Source organism: Sinocyclocheilus anshuiensis, unplaced genomic scaffold (genome assembly GCF_001515605.1).
Source record: "Sinocyclocheilus anshuiensis isolate Anshui unplaced genomic scaffold, SAMN03320099.WGS_v1.1 scaffold737, whole genome shotgun sequence".
Taxonomy (NCBI): domain Eukaryota; kingdom Metazoa; phylum Chordata; class Actinopteri; order Cypriniformes; family Cyprinidae; genus Sinocyclocheilus; species Sinocyclocheilus anshuiensis.
In genome coordinates this window covers 553,433-566,801 of record NW_015540908.1, presented here as the reverse complement: position 1 = coordinate 566,801, position 13,369 = coordinate 553,433, and the positions used below count along the sequence as shown (strand labels likewise).

The following is a 13,369-nucleotide window of genomic DNA, read 5'->3' as shown; positions in this document are numbered from 1 at the left end:
TAATGTCATCTGAGCCTGTCATTCAACCTCCCTACCACCAGAGGACAGCATCCACTGAATACTGACTGCTTCTCTAATCAGCACCATACTTCCTGTCTGTATGTTTAAACAGTCTGGTGATTACTCATCTTTGTTCTTTAACTGCTTACTTTGTAAAAGTATTCTGATATATGATTGCTAGAAATATGTGTACTGTACTGTTTATATATTGGAATGTCATAGTGGCATGGATGATCATTTAGATTAAACACAAGATAAAAGATAAAACACAAACTCTACAAAGTCTGGAAGTGATCTTTCCAAAATAATATTTATTTACACTTGAGTATAGTGCTATTAACTCACTCTTTATTACCACTATCTCGTAAGGAAAAAGTTCATCCACCAGTTAGTATTTCATACATCTTTTAGTCATATAATCTTCCATATATTGGTGTAAATTCAAAAATCTATTCTTCATCTTTTTAGAACACTTTATAGCAAGTTAGTAAAACATGCAAAAAATATTTTACATATACAACATCAAAAAAAGAAAAGAAAGAAAAAAGTCAAGTCAACTACAATTAATATAAAAACCAGCAAAGAAATACATGGGAGGCAGGAAATGACCAAAAAGATGTTTTGTTTTGTTTTTTGGCACAGGAAATGTACAAATGAAAAATTAAATTGCCGTACACTAAATGAGCCTAAATACATTGTCAAAGAAGTAATCAGTATTTATTTGTATTATGTAAATGTGTAATGCAAAACAATGGTTTGCATACTGTATCTAATGCATTGAGTGCTTTATTTAAAAACTCATATTGGGGCTAGAAACAATGTAGGCAATAGAACTCTGAGATTCTGCATAAAAGTCCACATTAAGATCAATTTAATGGATCCAATTATTTTGTTGTTTTGAATGATTTTGTGTAAACTCCAAAGTCCAGCTCCCAGCTGATGAAAACAGGAGCAGTCCACTAAAGTGTCAGTTCTTGATATGATATCCAAGGCAAACTTCAAGGTAGCCCTAGCCTCTAGTGTCTTCATGCAAATGGCAGATGCAATGGAAGGAGGAAACCTTCAGTGAGGCTCTAAAAACAACATTAAAAATAGACTGTGAAGCAACAAAATGACAAAAGGGCAACAAAACAGTGAAGGGAAACAAAAATATCAAACATAGGTGCATACAATGCAAAATCATAGAGAGATGGTGAATATTTAATAAATACCTGAATGTCTAAGAATGTGGGCTTCTCATGAGCACCATTCATCTCCAGATCCAAGACCAAATGTGAGGCATCATCAAGGTGTCCATATCTAGTAACCGATGATCTCTGTGAGAGAAAGAACACGACAAAACAGACACTATAAACGACACAAGAACTTTTATATGGCTTAATGCTGTCAAGAAAATCCTTTAGAATAAGCAGACATACAGTATGGCATTCAATTTGTTAAAAAAGAAGGTGATAGGTGTTGAGACAATAAAAATGATATAGAAAAGTAAAATCAATGTGCTCATTAGGAAACAGCGGCAATAAATGTAAATTTAGTTCAACTTACAAGTACTACATTTCATCCAGATCTGCCCAGATGTTATGAGTGAGGAATGGATCAGACACCTGAGCCATCTGAAATCTTCATTGGATATCACATCAGTGGAGGACTGACAGTAAATCTGGGCCTTGAGGACTCCTTTTTTTTTTTTTTTAAAAGGACTTTGGAGACGGACTGGATCCAGTAAATGAAAAATGGACTTTCATAACAAAAATAACATCCAGTTTTAGGGGACATTAAAATTGGCTTGTTGTACAAAGTACATGCTCCTCCTTTAGTGTTTATGTATAGGTGTAGTGTTTTTTTTTATATTCTCTGAAACCAGCGGCAACTTTTATTTGCTATGATGGCTAGCATCCTCTAATATATCCATCCATCAAATCTATACAAATATGTAAAAACAACCACACTCTTTCTTAATCTAATTACTTTTTTTGTAAAACTTGGTATATTTTGCTGGTACATTATGCTTAAATAAACAAAAGTATAAAAATAATTTCGTAAAATAACATGTAGAAATGTAATAGTAAGTAATATTGAATACAGTCTAATCAGAGTTTGATTTTAAAAAAATCTCCAAAATGTAATTTGTTGTATTTGAACTTTTCCTGATTTTAGATGCTGTACTTAGTATAAAACAAGAAAAGAAAAATATCACTTTGAAAATATGCAATATATGTATGAACTGAAATAAACCTAAATTAGACAACTATGATTAAAGCTAACCAGGCAATAGTTCTAAAATATATAAAATGGGAACTTAACCATTGCCAGACAAAAAGATACTGGTAGTTTTTGGAATGCATTTTCCTATACCAAACACATGCAAAGCATAATAAAGTGATTATTTTTTATCTGTCTTATCTAACTGTAGTGTATAGAGTCAGCATTGATAATGAAAGCTGCAGGACCATGTGGTAGGTTTGTTTTGAGGTCCGGCTTTAAAATCTGCGGCTGTAACCAGAGGAAGTATATGAGGATGTTGAGAAGTTCAGGCTGAATCCAGAGCCAGTAGCATCAAAGCTGCCTCTTCTTGAACCTGACCTAGAGCCTGTCCTGGATCCAGACCGAGAACCAGAAGCAGATGCGGCACCACTGACATTGTAAGGACTGTAGAGACCTTTACTGGATACTGATGATGCTTCCAGAAGCCTAAGGCCAGATCCCTCCTCAACCATGCTTCTGTCCATGGCATCTTTGTAGGAGATCTTCAGTTTGGTTTTGGGGCAAGTAAGGTATTTTGTGTAAGCACTCACATCTCTGAGCTTTTGTGCTGTACGGCCATCAATAGCACCTTTCCTGATTGCCTCCTCTAGGGAGATTCGTCCCTCAGCCTCCGGCTCAATAAGGCCACCAGTGAGATACTGCACTTCCAGGAAACGTTGCCCTGCCTCATAGTAAAGCCAGCCTTTCTTGAGAGCCTGAGCAGCAGACATTCTGACTTTAGTGCGAGGATCCTCAAACCCATGGAAAGCTTTCTGGGCCAAGTTGAGTCTGTCAACCATTATCTTGTCTAAAAGACCCTTCTCTGTGGCTTCGGCAACTGAGAATTTATCTCCAGTAGATGGGTCTATTATGCCACCAGTGCAAGCCTGTGCCTCCAACAGTCTCTGGCCAGATATAGAATCCACTAAGTTCCTACGCATGGCTTCAGTGATGGAAACTTTTTCTAGGCTATCTGTATCAAGGATTCCAGCCACAGGACCGGTCTCCTCAGTTGGATCATTCCATACAGTTGCAGGAGTTTTGATGGAAGGTATGGGGCTCATTGGATAAGAGGAGGTGGAACCAAATGAAGAGGAGCAGGAACGGAAGCCACTCATGTTTCCAGATAACATATCACCAAATTCTGTGATAGAGAGGGTGCCAGCGCGGTACTGCTCAATTGCACTCTGGTCGATAAGACCTCTTGCAATAGCATCATCAATGTCATACTGTCGACCTGATCTTCGGTCAATGAGTATAGACTTTTCAACCCCTTCTGATGATGTCATTGTGATTTCTTCCCACTCACACTCTTGCTCTGAAAGTTCAAGGTAAGTCTGATGGTCAATTAGTCCTTTGCGGTAGGCTTCATACACAGACATCTCTTTACCCGAATCAGGATCAACAATGACGACTCTGCGTTTGCGAACAGAGGATTTGGAAGACGTCTTTCTCTCGCGTTTCTTTTCTTTAAGAAGCAAGAGCACAAGACCTGTGTCTGGGTCGACAATACACCTGTCCATCAGTTGCAAGTAGGTAAGATTCTCCTCGGTGTTTGGGTCAAAGAAGCCCTTGGTGTCATCCGATGGGTCACTGAGGATCTCGTTCATCTCCTCATCGAAAAAGCCTCGGTTGTAGGCCACTTCAACTGGCAATCGGTGACTCTGCTCTGGGTCAATGATTCCTCCAGTAGCAATCTGGGCCTCGAGAAGACGAATTCCATGGTCTCTCAAAATCAGGCCCTTTTTCATAGCCTGGAACAGGGAGATCATTTTGCCTGTATAAGGATCTTTATAGCCAGTCACAGCCCTCTCAGCAGACAGGAGCTTATCTTTGAACTCTGGACCGACGATTCCCATCTTGACTGCTTCATTTACAGTTAACTTGAGGTTCTTGATAGGGTCAATGATATAACCTGTGGCTGCTTGAGCTTCCAGCAACTCGAAAGCAGTGCCTGGCCTGATCATATTCTTTTTCATGGCTTGGTAGATAGAGAGTCGGTCTTTAGTAGACTCCACAACTCTGCTCTGGGTCAATGATTCCTTCAGTAGCAATCTGGGCCTCGAGAAGACGAATTCCATGGTCTCTCAAAATCAGGCCCTTTTTCATAGCCTGGAACAGGGAGATCATTTTGCCTGTATAAGGATCTTTATAGCCAGTCACAGCCCTCTCAGCAGACAGGAGCTTATCTTTGAACTCTGGACCGACGATTCCCATCTTGACTGCTTCATTTACAGTTAACTTGAGGTTCTTGATAGGGTCAATGATATAACCTGTGGCTGCTTGAGCTTCCAGCAACTCGAAAGCAGTGCCTGGCCTGATCATATTCTTTTTCATGGCTTGGTAGATAGAGAGTCGGTCTTTAGTAGACTCCACAAACACGCCAGCAATACAGCTTGAGCCCTCAAGATATTTTCGCAAGCTATTGCTCACCTCCTCCACTGTAAGTAATCCCTCATTAAGCTTGCTGACTGTTTGTTCATCGATGATTTTTGAGCGGAATAACTCTTCTATTGTTATTTCTTTTCTGAGACCTTTGAAGAGCAGTCTTTTGTCTCCTAGAGACAACAGATATTGCCCATCTTTGTCTACCTTGCATCTTTTTAGAAGCTGAGAATATGAAACTTTTTCATCATTCAATGGGTCTACAAATCCCTTAACCTCGTCTGAGAGCTTTTCATTTGTCTCTTTGTTAATATATCCACGTTGTGTGGCAATCTCTGTTGGCAAGTGGAAGTTATATTCTGGATCAATGATACCGCCTGTTGCTGTTTGTGCTTCAAGGAGCCTTAGGGCATAGTCCTCTGGGACAAGGTCCTTTTTCATTGCTTGGAAGAGGGAGACCACCTTTCCACTATATGGATCCTTATAGCCAGTGACTGCTCTCTCTGCAGACAGGAGCTTATCATGAAGTTCTGGGCCCACCACGCCTTTACGCACTGCTTCATCTACAGTGAGCATTTCATTCCTGACAGGATCAATAATGAATCCAGTGGCTGCTTGAGCCTCCAAGAGGGCCATTGCAATGTCTGGCTTCATCAGCTCTCTCTTCATTGCTTGATAAATGCTCATCTTGGAATTTGAATCAGTCACCACACCAGCAACACTGCCAGTTCCATACAAATATTGTTTAACTCTTTGCATATCCATGACATCACGCATAGTCTTATTCTCTTTCTTCAGCAGGTTGTAAGTCTCAAGGTCGATGATACGGGCATTGTAGAGATCTTCAATAGTGATTTGACGTCTACTTGTGCTGCCGGTCTGGGTGCTCCCCCCTTTAATGATCTCTCTCTGCTCCAGAATCTCAATTATAATGATAATCATTCGTTCCTTTGTTATGTTGCCAGAACGATATTCTTCTAGAACCCGAGCCCTCTGATCTTCAGGTAGTAGATTTGAATTCATGACATCCCAGAGAGACATAGAGCCCTGACCTTCAATGGGTAGGTCAATCTGGGTATTGGATAGATCACTCTGGGTTTGTTCTTCACTGTAAAGGTATGTCTTCTCCACAACCGTTGGGGCCTGTGGTTTGGAGAGCTTTAGTAGATGTAAGCCTGTATCAGGATCTGCCATGCACTTGTCTTTCAACTGTTTGTATGATACGTTCTCATCAGATGCAGGGTCAGAGAAGTACTTGCTTTCAGCAATGCTGTTAGCCAGCTGTTTGGTAACATATCCACGCTGGATTGCAGTCTCAACAGGAATACGATGACTGTTTACTGGATCAATAATTCCACCAGATGCCAGTTGTGCCTCCAAGAGAGGCATGGCATGTTCTTTGGGGATGAGGTCTTTGTCCATGGCTTGATATAGGGAGATCTTATTGCCTGTGAATGGGTCTTTATATCCAGTGACAGCTTTTTCAGCAGAGAGAAGTTTCTCATGAAGCTCTGGGCCAACAAGACCTGCTTTAACAGCATCATCCACAGTGAGACATTCATTTCTTGATGGATCCACAATGAATCCTGTGGCAGCTTGAGCTTCAAGCAAGGCAATACCTGTGTTCTGTCTGAGGAATTTCCTTTTCATTGCTTGGTAGATGCTAACTTTCTCTTTTGTAGGCTCAAGGTAAAGTCCACCAATGCTCTCAGAGCCTTGGAGATACTTGTTGACTGAAGCGTTTTTGCTGACCTCTTTTGGAGTCTTTTTACCTTGTTCCAGCAAATCATAGGTAGACTTATCAATGATTTTGGAGTCAAATAATGACTTGGCTGGAACTGGCGCCCTAAGTCCCTTAAAGCAGCCCTCTTCTTGTTTCTTGGCATCTTTCTTAGTAACAATTTCAATTAAAACCTTTATAATCTTCTCAATTGTCATTTTCCCAGATCTGTATTGCCTTATTAGGTCAAGCCTTTGCTCTTCAGTGATATAGTCAGAGATAATGAGCTCCCATAAGGTAACTTTTCTCCCTTTGAATGGTCCACTTTGAAGTTCAACAGTTGCCTGAGTCATTGCGTCTTTGGTCTGGGCATCAGTGTACTTCATCTCCTCTTTGGCATTGATAGCTTGTTCAGACAAAGGCAGAAGGTGAAGGCCAGTCTTTTTGTCAGTGACACATCGTTTATAAAGCTGTGGATATGTGAGATATTCCTGAGTGTTTGGGTCAAAGTATCCCTTAACTTCATCACTTGGGCTGCTCAAAAACTTCTGGGTTGCATCATCAAAGCAGCCCTTTGTGCAGGCAATGTCATGTGGAATACGGTGACTTTGAACAGGATCAATGATGCCTCCGGTTGCCAGTTGTGCGTCAAGCAGTCGAATTCCTTGTTCCTTCATGATCAGGTCTTTCTTCATAGCCTCGAACAGAGAAATTGTTTTTCCAGTGTAAGGATCTTTATAGCCTGTGACAGCTCTCTCTGCAGACAGCAGTTTTTCATGAAATTCTGGACCAACAACACCTGCTTTGACAGCCTCATCTACTGTAAGTTTTTGGTTTTTAACAGGATCTATGACATATCCCGTGGCAGCTTGTGCTTCCAAGAGATTAAGAGCAGGCCCAGGTCTCATCATGTCTCTTTTCATGGCATCATAAAGGGACATTGTTTGTTTGGTTGAGTCAATAATTATTCCAGCAATGCAGTTAGAGCCTTTCAAGGCATTGCGCACATGCTCCATCTCAGACACGTCTTTTACCAGCAGTTGTCCTTTCTGCAACTTGTTATAGAGATCTTTGTCAATAACTTTTGATTCAAGAAGTTTTGTAGCAGGTACAGGTGCTCTCAGGCCATTAAAGGCAAGCTCATTCTTTTTCTCTTTTTCCTCTGCCACAGTTAGGACAATTTTGATGATCTTTTCAACTGTAATTTTTCCCGTTTTGTACTGGCGGATAAGATCTTTTTTCTGGTCTTCAGTGAAGTACTCAGAGTTTATAATCTCCCATATGGTCACAGTCTTTCCTTTAAAACGGCCGAATGGCACAGACACAGTTGTCTTGTCAAACACATCTCTTGTTTCCTCATCTGTGAATATCCTGGCATTTTGAGCAGCCTCCTCAGAAATAGGCAAAAGTAGAAGTCCTGTTCCTGGATCAGTCACACACCTTTCTAGTAGCTGTTGGTACATCAGATTTTCTTGGGTGTTTGGATCATAGAATCCCTTGACTTCGTCTGTTGGATTTTGTAGGATTTTATTGGTGGCTGCATCAAACTGACCCTGCTTATAAGCTATTTCATTTGGCACACGATGACTATTGACCGGATCAATAATGCCACCTGTTGCTATCTGAGCCTCAAGCAACCTGATGGCATGATCCTCCCCAATGAGACCCTTCTTCATAGCTTCAAAGAGGGAGATCTTTGCCTCTGTGTATGGATCCTTGTAGCCAGTGACAGCTCTCTCCGCAGACAGCATCTTGTTGTGAAGTTCAGGTCCAATTAGACCCTCTTTAACTGCCTCATTGACAGAGAGTTTCTTGTTTTTAACTGGGTCTATTATGTATCCAGAAGCAGCCTGTGCCTCCAGCAGCACTAGCCCCGTCCCAGGAGCAATCTTCTTCTCCTTGACGGCTTGATAGATGGGCATTTTTTGATTTGGATGCACAAGCAGGCCACCAATGCAGTTCTTGCCCCGAAGAACTGTTTTAAGTTTGTCTGTCTGGCTGAGTTCTTTGACTGTGGTGTCACCGCTCTGGAGCTTATCATAATCCATTTTGCTTAAAAGTCCTATTTCAAAAAGTCTACTTGCAGGCACCTTCTCACGAATGCCATCGAAGGATAATGGAGAGAAGCCATGTGTGCTGTCAACTTCATCAGAAATACTTTGACCATTGAGGACTTTTTTGCATTCTGTCTGGATGTGAATCTCCTGGGTGATTTTTTGAGCAACCTCAAGCTGCTGAAGTTTCTCACGCAGTTTCTGGTTTTCCTCAGCAAGAACCCTTTCTTGTTCAAGCCTTTTCCTCTCAAGTTCTTGCATCTCTTTTTGCTTGTTAAGCATCTCTTGTTCAGCCTCTTTCTGTTTTATCAGAGCAGCATCCATAGTGGCCTTCAGTTTATTCTTCTCATCCTCCATTTGTTTTCTTTGACGTTCCTGCTCATCCTTAAGGGCTTTTGACTTTTTGACCTCTTCTTCAAATTGGCTCTCTAACCTCTTTTTTTCATCCTCAATTTGTTTTTCCTTCTTCAGCAGCATCTCCTTTTCTGACATAAATGTCTGTTGGAGAAATGTTTTCTCCTGTTTAATTTGTTCTTGCTGAGCATTCGCCATCTGTAAAAGAAGAAACAATTAACAAAGTTAAAACAATGTTAAAAAAGCATTCAGACAAATAATTTTCAAGATGTAAATATCCATTTTAAGATTAATGAGAAATCATTAGGGAATATAATCAAAGATTGGAACATTTGTAACAAAAAAGGAACTGATTTAAAGCAATGTTAGTTTTCGGAGAGAGTGTTAACAATGACATGAGCAGCAATTTATGCCATCTTTTACACAATACCTCTTTGGACTTTTTCTGTAACTCTTCAGCCTCTTTTTTCAATTTTGACTTCTCTTTCTCAAGATCAGCAATGGCTTTGCGCAAGTCATCTGATTCTTTGTTACTGCCCAATCTCTGTATTTCAAATGTTTCAACAGTTGTCATTTTCTCTTTGGTGGCAAGCTCGGTCTCATGAAGTCGGGCATTAATCTCATCTGCCTGCTTCTTGAATTTCTTGGCTTCCTCCTCAGCTCTAGACTGAGCATCACTGAGCTGGGACACCTGAAGTCTAAGTTTCTCTGCCTCAGCTGTTATCTCCAACTGTCTTCTGCGCTCAGCCTCCAACGATTTTTGGAAGCCCTCAGTTTCCTCCTCAAGCCGTTGCTGCATCAGTTGTCTGTCTTCAAGCAGCTTTTGAGCTTGCTCTTGGGCAAGGTCTTTCTGTCTCTGTAGCATTTCTGCCTCTGCTCTAAGTTTAGAGGCCTCCTGAATGGCTTGCATCTTTTCTTTAAGCATCTTTTCAGCAAGTGCTCTTTGCTCGGCAAGGTCAGTCTCTGCAATATGTCTCATGCGAGCAGTCTCCTGGGCCTCAATGCTGAGCCTGGCAGCATCCTCTGCAAGTTTTTTCATGTTCTCAGCCTCCTCAGCCAAGAATTTTTGAGTATTATCTTTGTCCTTCTGGATGAGACGTTGGTTCTCCTCTTCAATTCTGAGCTTGAGTTTGATGAGCTCCTCCATTTGAATCTTGACCTTGAACAGTTCCTCCTCTACCTGGGCTTTCTGTTTAACAGCATCACTGACCTCGTCCTTTAGGCGATGAAGCTCATCATCTAGGAGAGTCTTCTGTTTGTCTGTCTCATCCAACCGCAGTTTCACTTTAGCGAGCTCTTGCTCAACCTGAGACTTCTGCTTAAGTGTCTGCTCTGCAAGTGTCTTGTGCCTAGCCATCTCCTCATCAGCTAGCTGTTTCTGTTTCAGTGCTGCTGCCTCTGCCTGGGCACGCTTTTCTGCCTCTAGCTCTGCCTCTTTTCTGAGCCTCTCAGCGGCTTCTTGGGCTTTGGCCTGATTGGCTGCCTCAACCTCAGCAGCCTGACGCTGATGCTCTGCATCTTCTGCTTGTTGGCGGAGGAGGGCAGCCTCTTTCTCTGCCTTTTCTTTGGCCTTTTCCGCTTCTTGGGCAAGCTTTTTGGCTTTCTCAAACTCCTCCTTGAGCCTTTTCTGTACTAGGCTGTCCTCTTTCTGCTGAACAAGAACACTTTGGACTTGCTGCTCAGCTGTAATTGCTTTCTCAGCAGCCTCTTTTGCAGCGAGTATTTGCCTCTCAGCTTCTTTATCAGCATCTTCTTTTTGCTTTCTGGCCTCATCAGCTTTCCTTTTGAGACGCTCCACTTCTTCTTGAGCAACCTGGCGCTGTCGAGCTGCTTCCTGCTCTGCGGCAGTAATCTTTTTAAGTTTTTCTTCAGCCTCCCTTCTTCTGTTTTCTTCTTCAAGGGCAAGCTTGCGCAGCTTCTCGGCTTCCTCTTCAGCTCGCAGTTTGCTTTGTTGTGTTTCCTCTGCAATATTCTTCAGCTTATTCAGTTCAAGCTCCAAATCAAGCTTGCCAGATGAAGCCTTCTCAAAGTTCACTTTCAAGATACGAATCTCCTCTTCAACTATTCTTTTCTGTTTGAGAGTTTCATCCACAATTGATTTCTGTCTGTCTAATTCCATTTCAGAGGACTTCTTGAGTTGTTCGATCTTCTGATCAATGTCTTGCTTGTGCTGGCTTGCCTGATCTTCAAGAGCTTTTCTCTGGTAAGCCTCATCCTCAGCTTTCCTTCTCAGGCGTTCATTTTCTGCCTCTTTTTCTTTTAGAGCAATCTCTGCTTCAGTTTTCAAGCGAGTGGCCTCATTAATGGCAGCAAGTTTCTCTTTGAGAATTCTCTCAGCTTCCGCTCTCTGTCTCGCTGCTTCTTCCTCAGCCACCTGCCTCTGTCTCTTTGCCTCTTCAGCAATGGCACGGAGCTTGGCTGCTTCGTCTGCAAGATCCCTCAGTTTAGCAGCTTCAGCTTCCAAGAGTTGTTTACTCTTTTCAGTGGTGGACATGCTGTCCTTTTCAGCTTTAGACTTCAGTTGCAAAAGTATGTCCATTTCACTTCTAACTTTGGAAAGCTCATCTTCAAGCTGCTTCCGCTGCTGCTCTGCAGCACTAACCTCATTCTTTAGACGGTACAGTTCATCATCGAGCAGTGATCTCTGTTGCTCGGCATGATCAAAATCAGCCCTCAAGCGGATCAGCTCCTGCTCTGCGGATAGCTTCTGTTGCGCTGTGCTCTCTGCCAGCTTCCTCTGCCGCTCCAGCTCTTGCTCGGCCATGTCTTTCTGTTTCAGGGCAGACTCTTCAGCTTTGGCCCGTTTTTTGGCCTCACGCTCAGCCTCGTCTTTCTGTTTTTCAGCATCTTCCTGTGCAAGAGTCTTTTTGTGGGCTTCTTCCTCTGCCTGGAGCCTTAGACGAAGGGCTTCATTGGCTTTTTGCCTCCACTTTTCAAGCTCCTTCTCAGCCTCCTCCCTTGCTTTGTCTGCCTCTTCCTGTTGCTTCTTGAGGCGTTCTGCCTCCTCCTGCAGTTGCACGACAGTCCCGTGCTTCTCTCGGAGCGACTCCTCAAGTTTGGATGTCTTCTCGACAAAGGACATGCGCTTGCTCTGCAGCTCAGCAGCAGCACTTTTCTGAGCTACGTCTTGAGCGAGCTTGATTTGTCTGTCTTTCTCGATCTCAGCCTGCTTCATGTGTCTTTCTGCCTCCTCTGCCTGCATCTTGAGCTTCGCAAGGTCATCCAGGGCTTTCTGCTTCTGCCTGGCAGCCTCTTTCTCTGTTTCAGACTTCAGCTTCAACTCTTCCTCCGCCATCCGCTTCTTCTGAGTCTCCTCGTTAACCTGCTTGTGAAGTTTCTCAGCCTCTTCCTGAGCAGCTTTGCGAAGTCTCTCCGCCTCTGCAGCCTTGTCTCTAAGCTGTCTGAGCTCATCCTCTGCAGTGGACTTTTGCTTCAATGTAGTTTCCAGCTGAAGTCTTATGATGCGGATCTCTTCCTCTATCTTAACCCGGCTTTGTAAAGCCTCCTCCACTTGTTGGCTCTTTGATTTGATCTGTTGTTCGGAGAGGTTTTTGAGCTCGTGCAGCTCCAGCTGGATGTTCTGTTTTTGCCTTTCAGCATCCACAGCAACAATCTCTCGTTTGCTAACCTCCTCTTGCATCATGAGCTTGAGCTCCTGTGCCTCTTTCTCCGCTTTGGCAATGGCCTTGGCATGAGCTTCAGCTAGCTGCTTCTGTTTCTCTAACTCTGCCTGCATCTCAGCCATTTTTTTCCTCTCTTCTGCTTTTAGTTTCTCAGTAGCTTTCTGTATTAGTGGAAGTAAATCGTAAAGAAAGATGATTAAGATTAAGCATGACGAGGTGTTAAAGGAGTAGTTTACCCAAAAATGAAAATTCTGTTATTATTTACTCACCCTGTCATTACAAAACGGTATTGACTTGATATTATATTTTAACTTTCTTCCATAGAACACAAAAAGTGATGTGTGTGATATATATATATATATACACATACACACACACATACGTATACATATATACATACTGTATGTATCTCGGCCACTCTTTTTAACATAATAAAAGTAAATGATAACAGCAGATGTCAAACGTCCAGAGCAGATCATCAATCAGCAAGTTGCTATTCACTAGAATATTTTTCACTGAATAGCGATTAAAATTTTAACCTAATTGAATATCTTCAGAAATCTAGGAAGACAACACACACGTTTTATGGACGACTGTTATTATGTTTCATGACTTTTGAAGCTTGAAAGTATGTAAATAAATAAGTAAGTAAATAATCCTATTCATTATTAAATGTTTCTCTTTTGTGTTCCATGGAAGCAAGACAGACATTTAGGGTTTGGAATAACATCAGGATGAGCGAATGATGACAAAAATTTGCATTTTTCAGTGAACTAATTCTTTAAGTGTTAAGATGATTATTTGGCTCAAAGAAAGACAGGCTTAGATGCAATCATGACAAATGGGGTTAAGGTAAATTAACAGTCAAAAATAATATGCAATCATTTGGGTTATGGTAAGATGATATAATTAATGTATGGAGACACAAGACATTGGTTTATAACACTACACTCTCATAACATGCGAGGGAGATGCTCCTAAATGGTAGC

The 13,369-nt window shown here is 41.9% G+C and overlaps 1 protein-coding gene across 1 annotated transcript in view; it reads right to left on the bottom strand.

The window, feature by feature from the left end:
* Window positions 1-291: 291 nt before the first annotated feature.
* Window positions 292-13,369, bottom strand: part of LOC107689171 (plectin-like) — an 85,065-nt gene continuing 71,987 nt past the window's right edge. The window contains exons 33-37 of the mRNA XM_016487094.1: window positions 9,188-12,541; window positions 4,623-8,955; window positions 1,546-4,264; window positions 1,212-1,316; window positions 292-1,073 (exon numbers count right to left, since the gene is read on the bottom strand). Of these exons, the coding sequence (XP_016342580.1) occupies window positions 2,481-4,264; window positions 4,623-8,955; window positions 9,188-12,541 (9,471 nt within the window). The 3' untranslated portion in view covers window positions 292-1,073; window positions 1,212-1,316; window positions 1,546-2,480. The remainder of the gene's footprint in view (window positions 1,074-1,211; window positions 1,317-1,545; window positions 4,265-4,622; window positions 8,956-9,187; window positions 12,542-13,369) is intronic.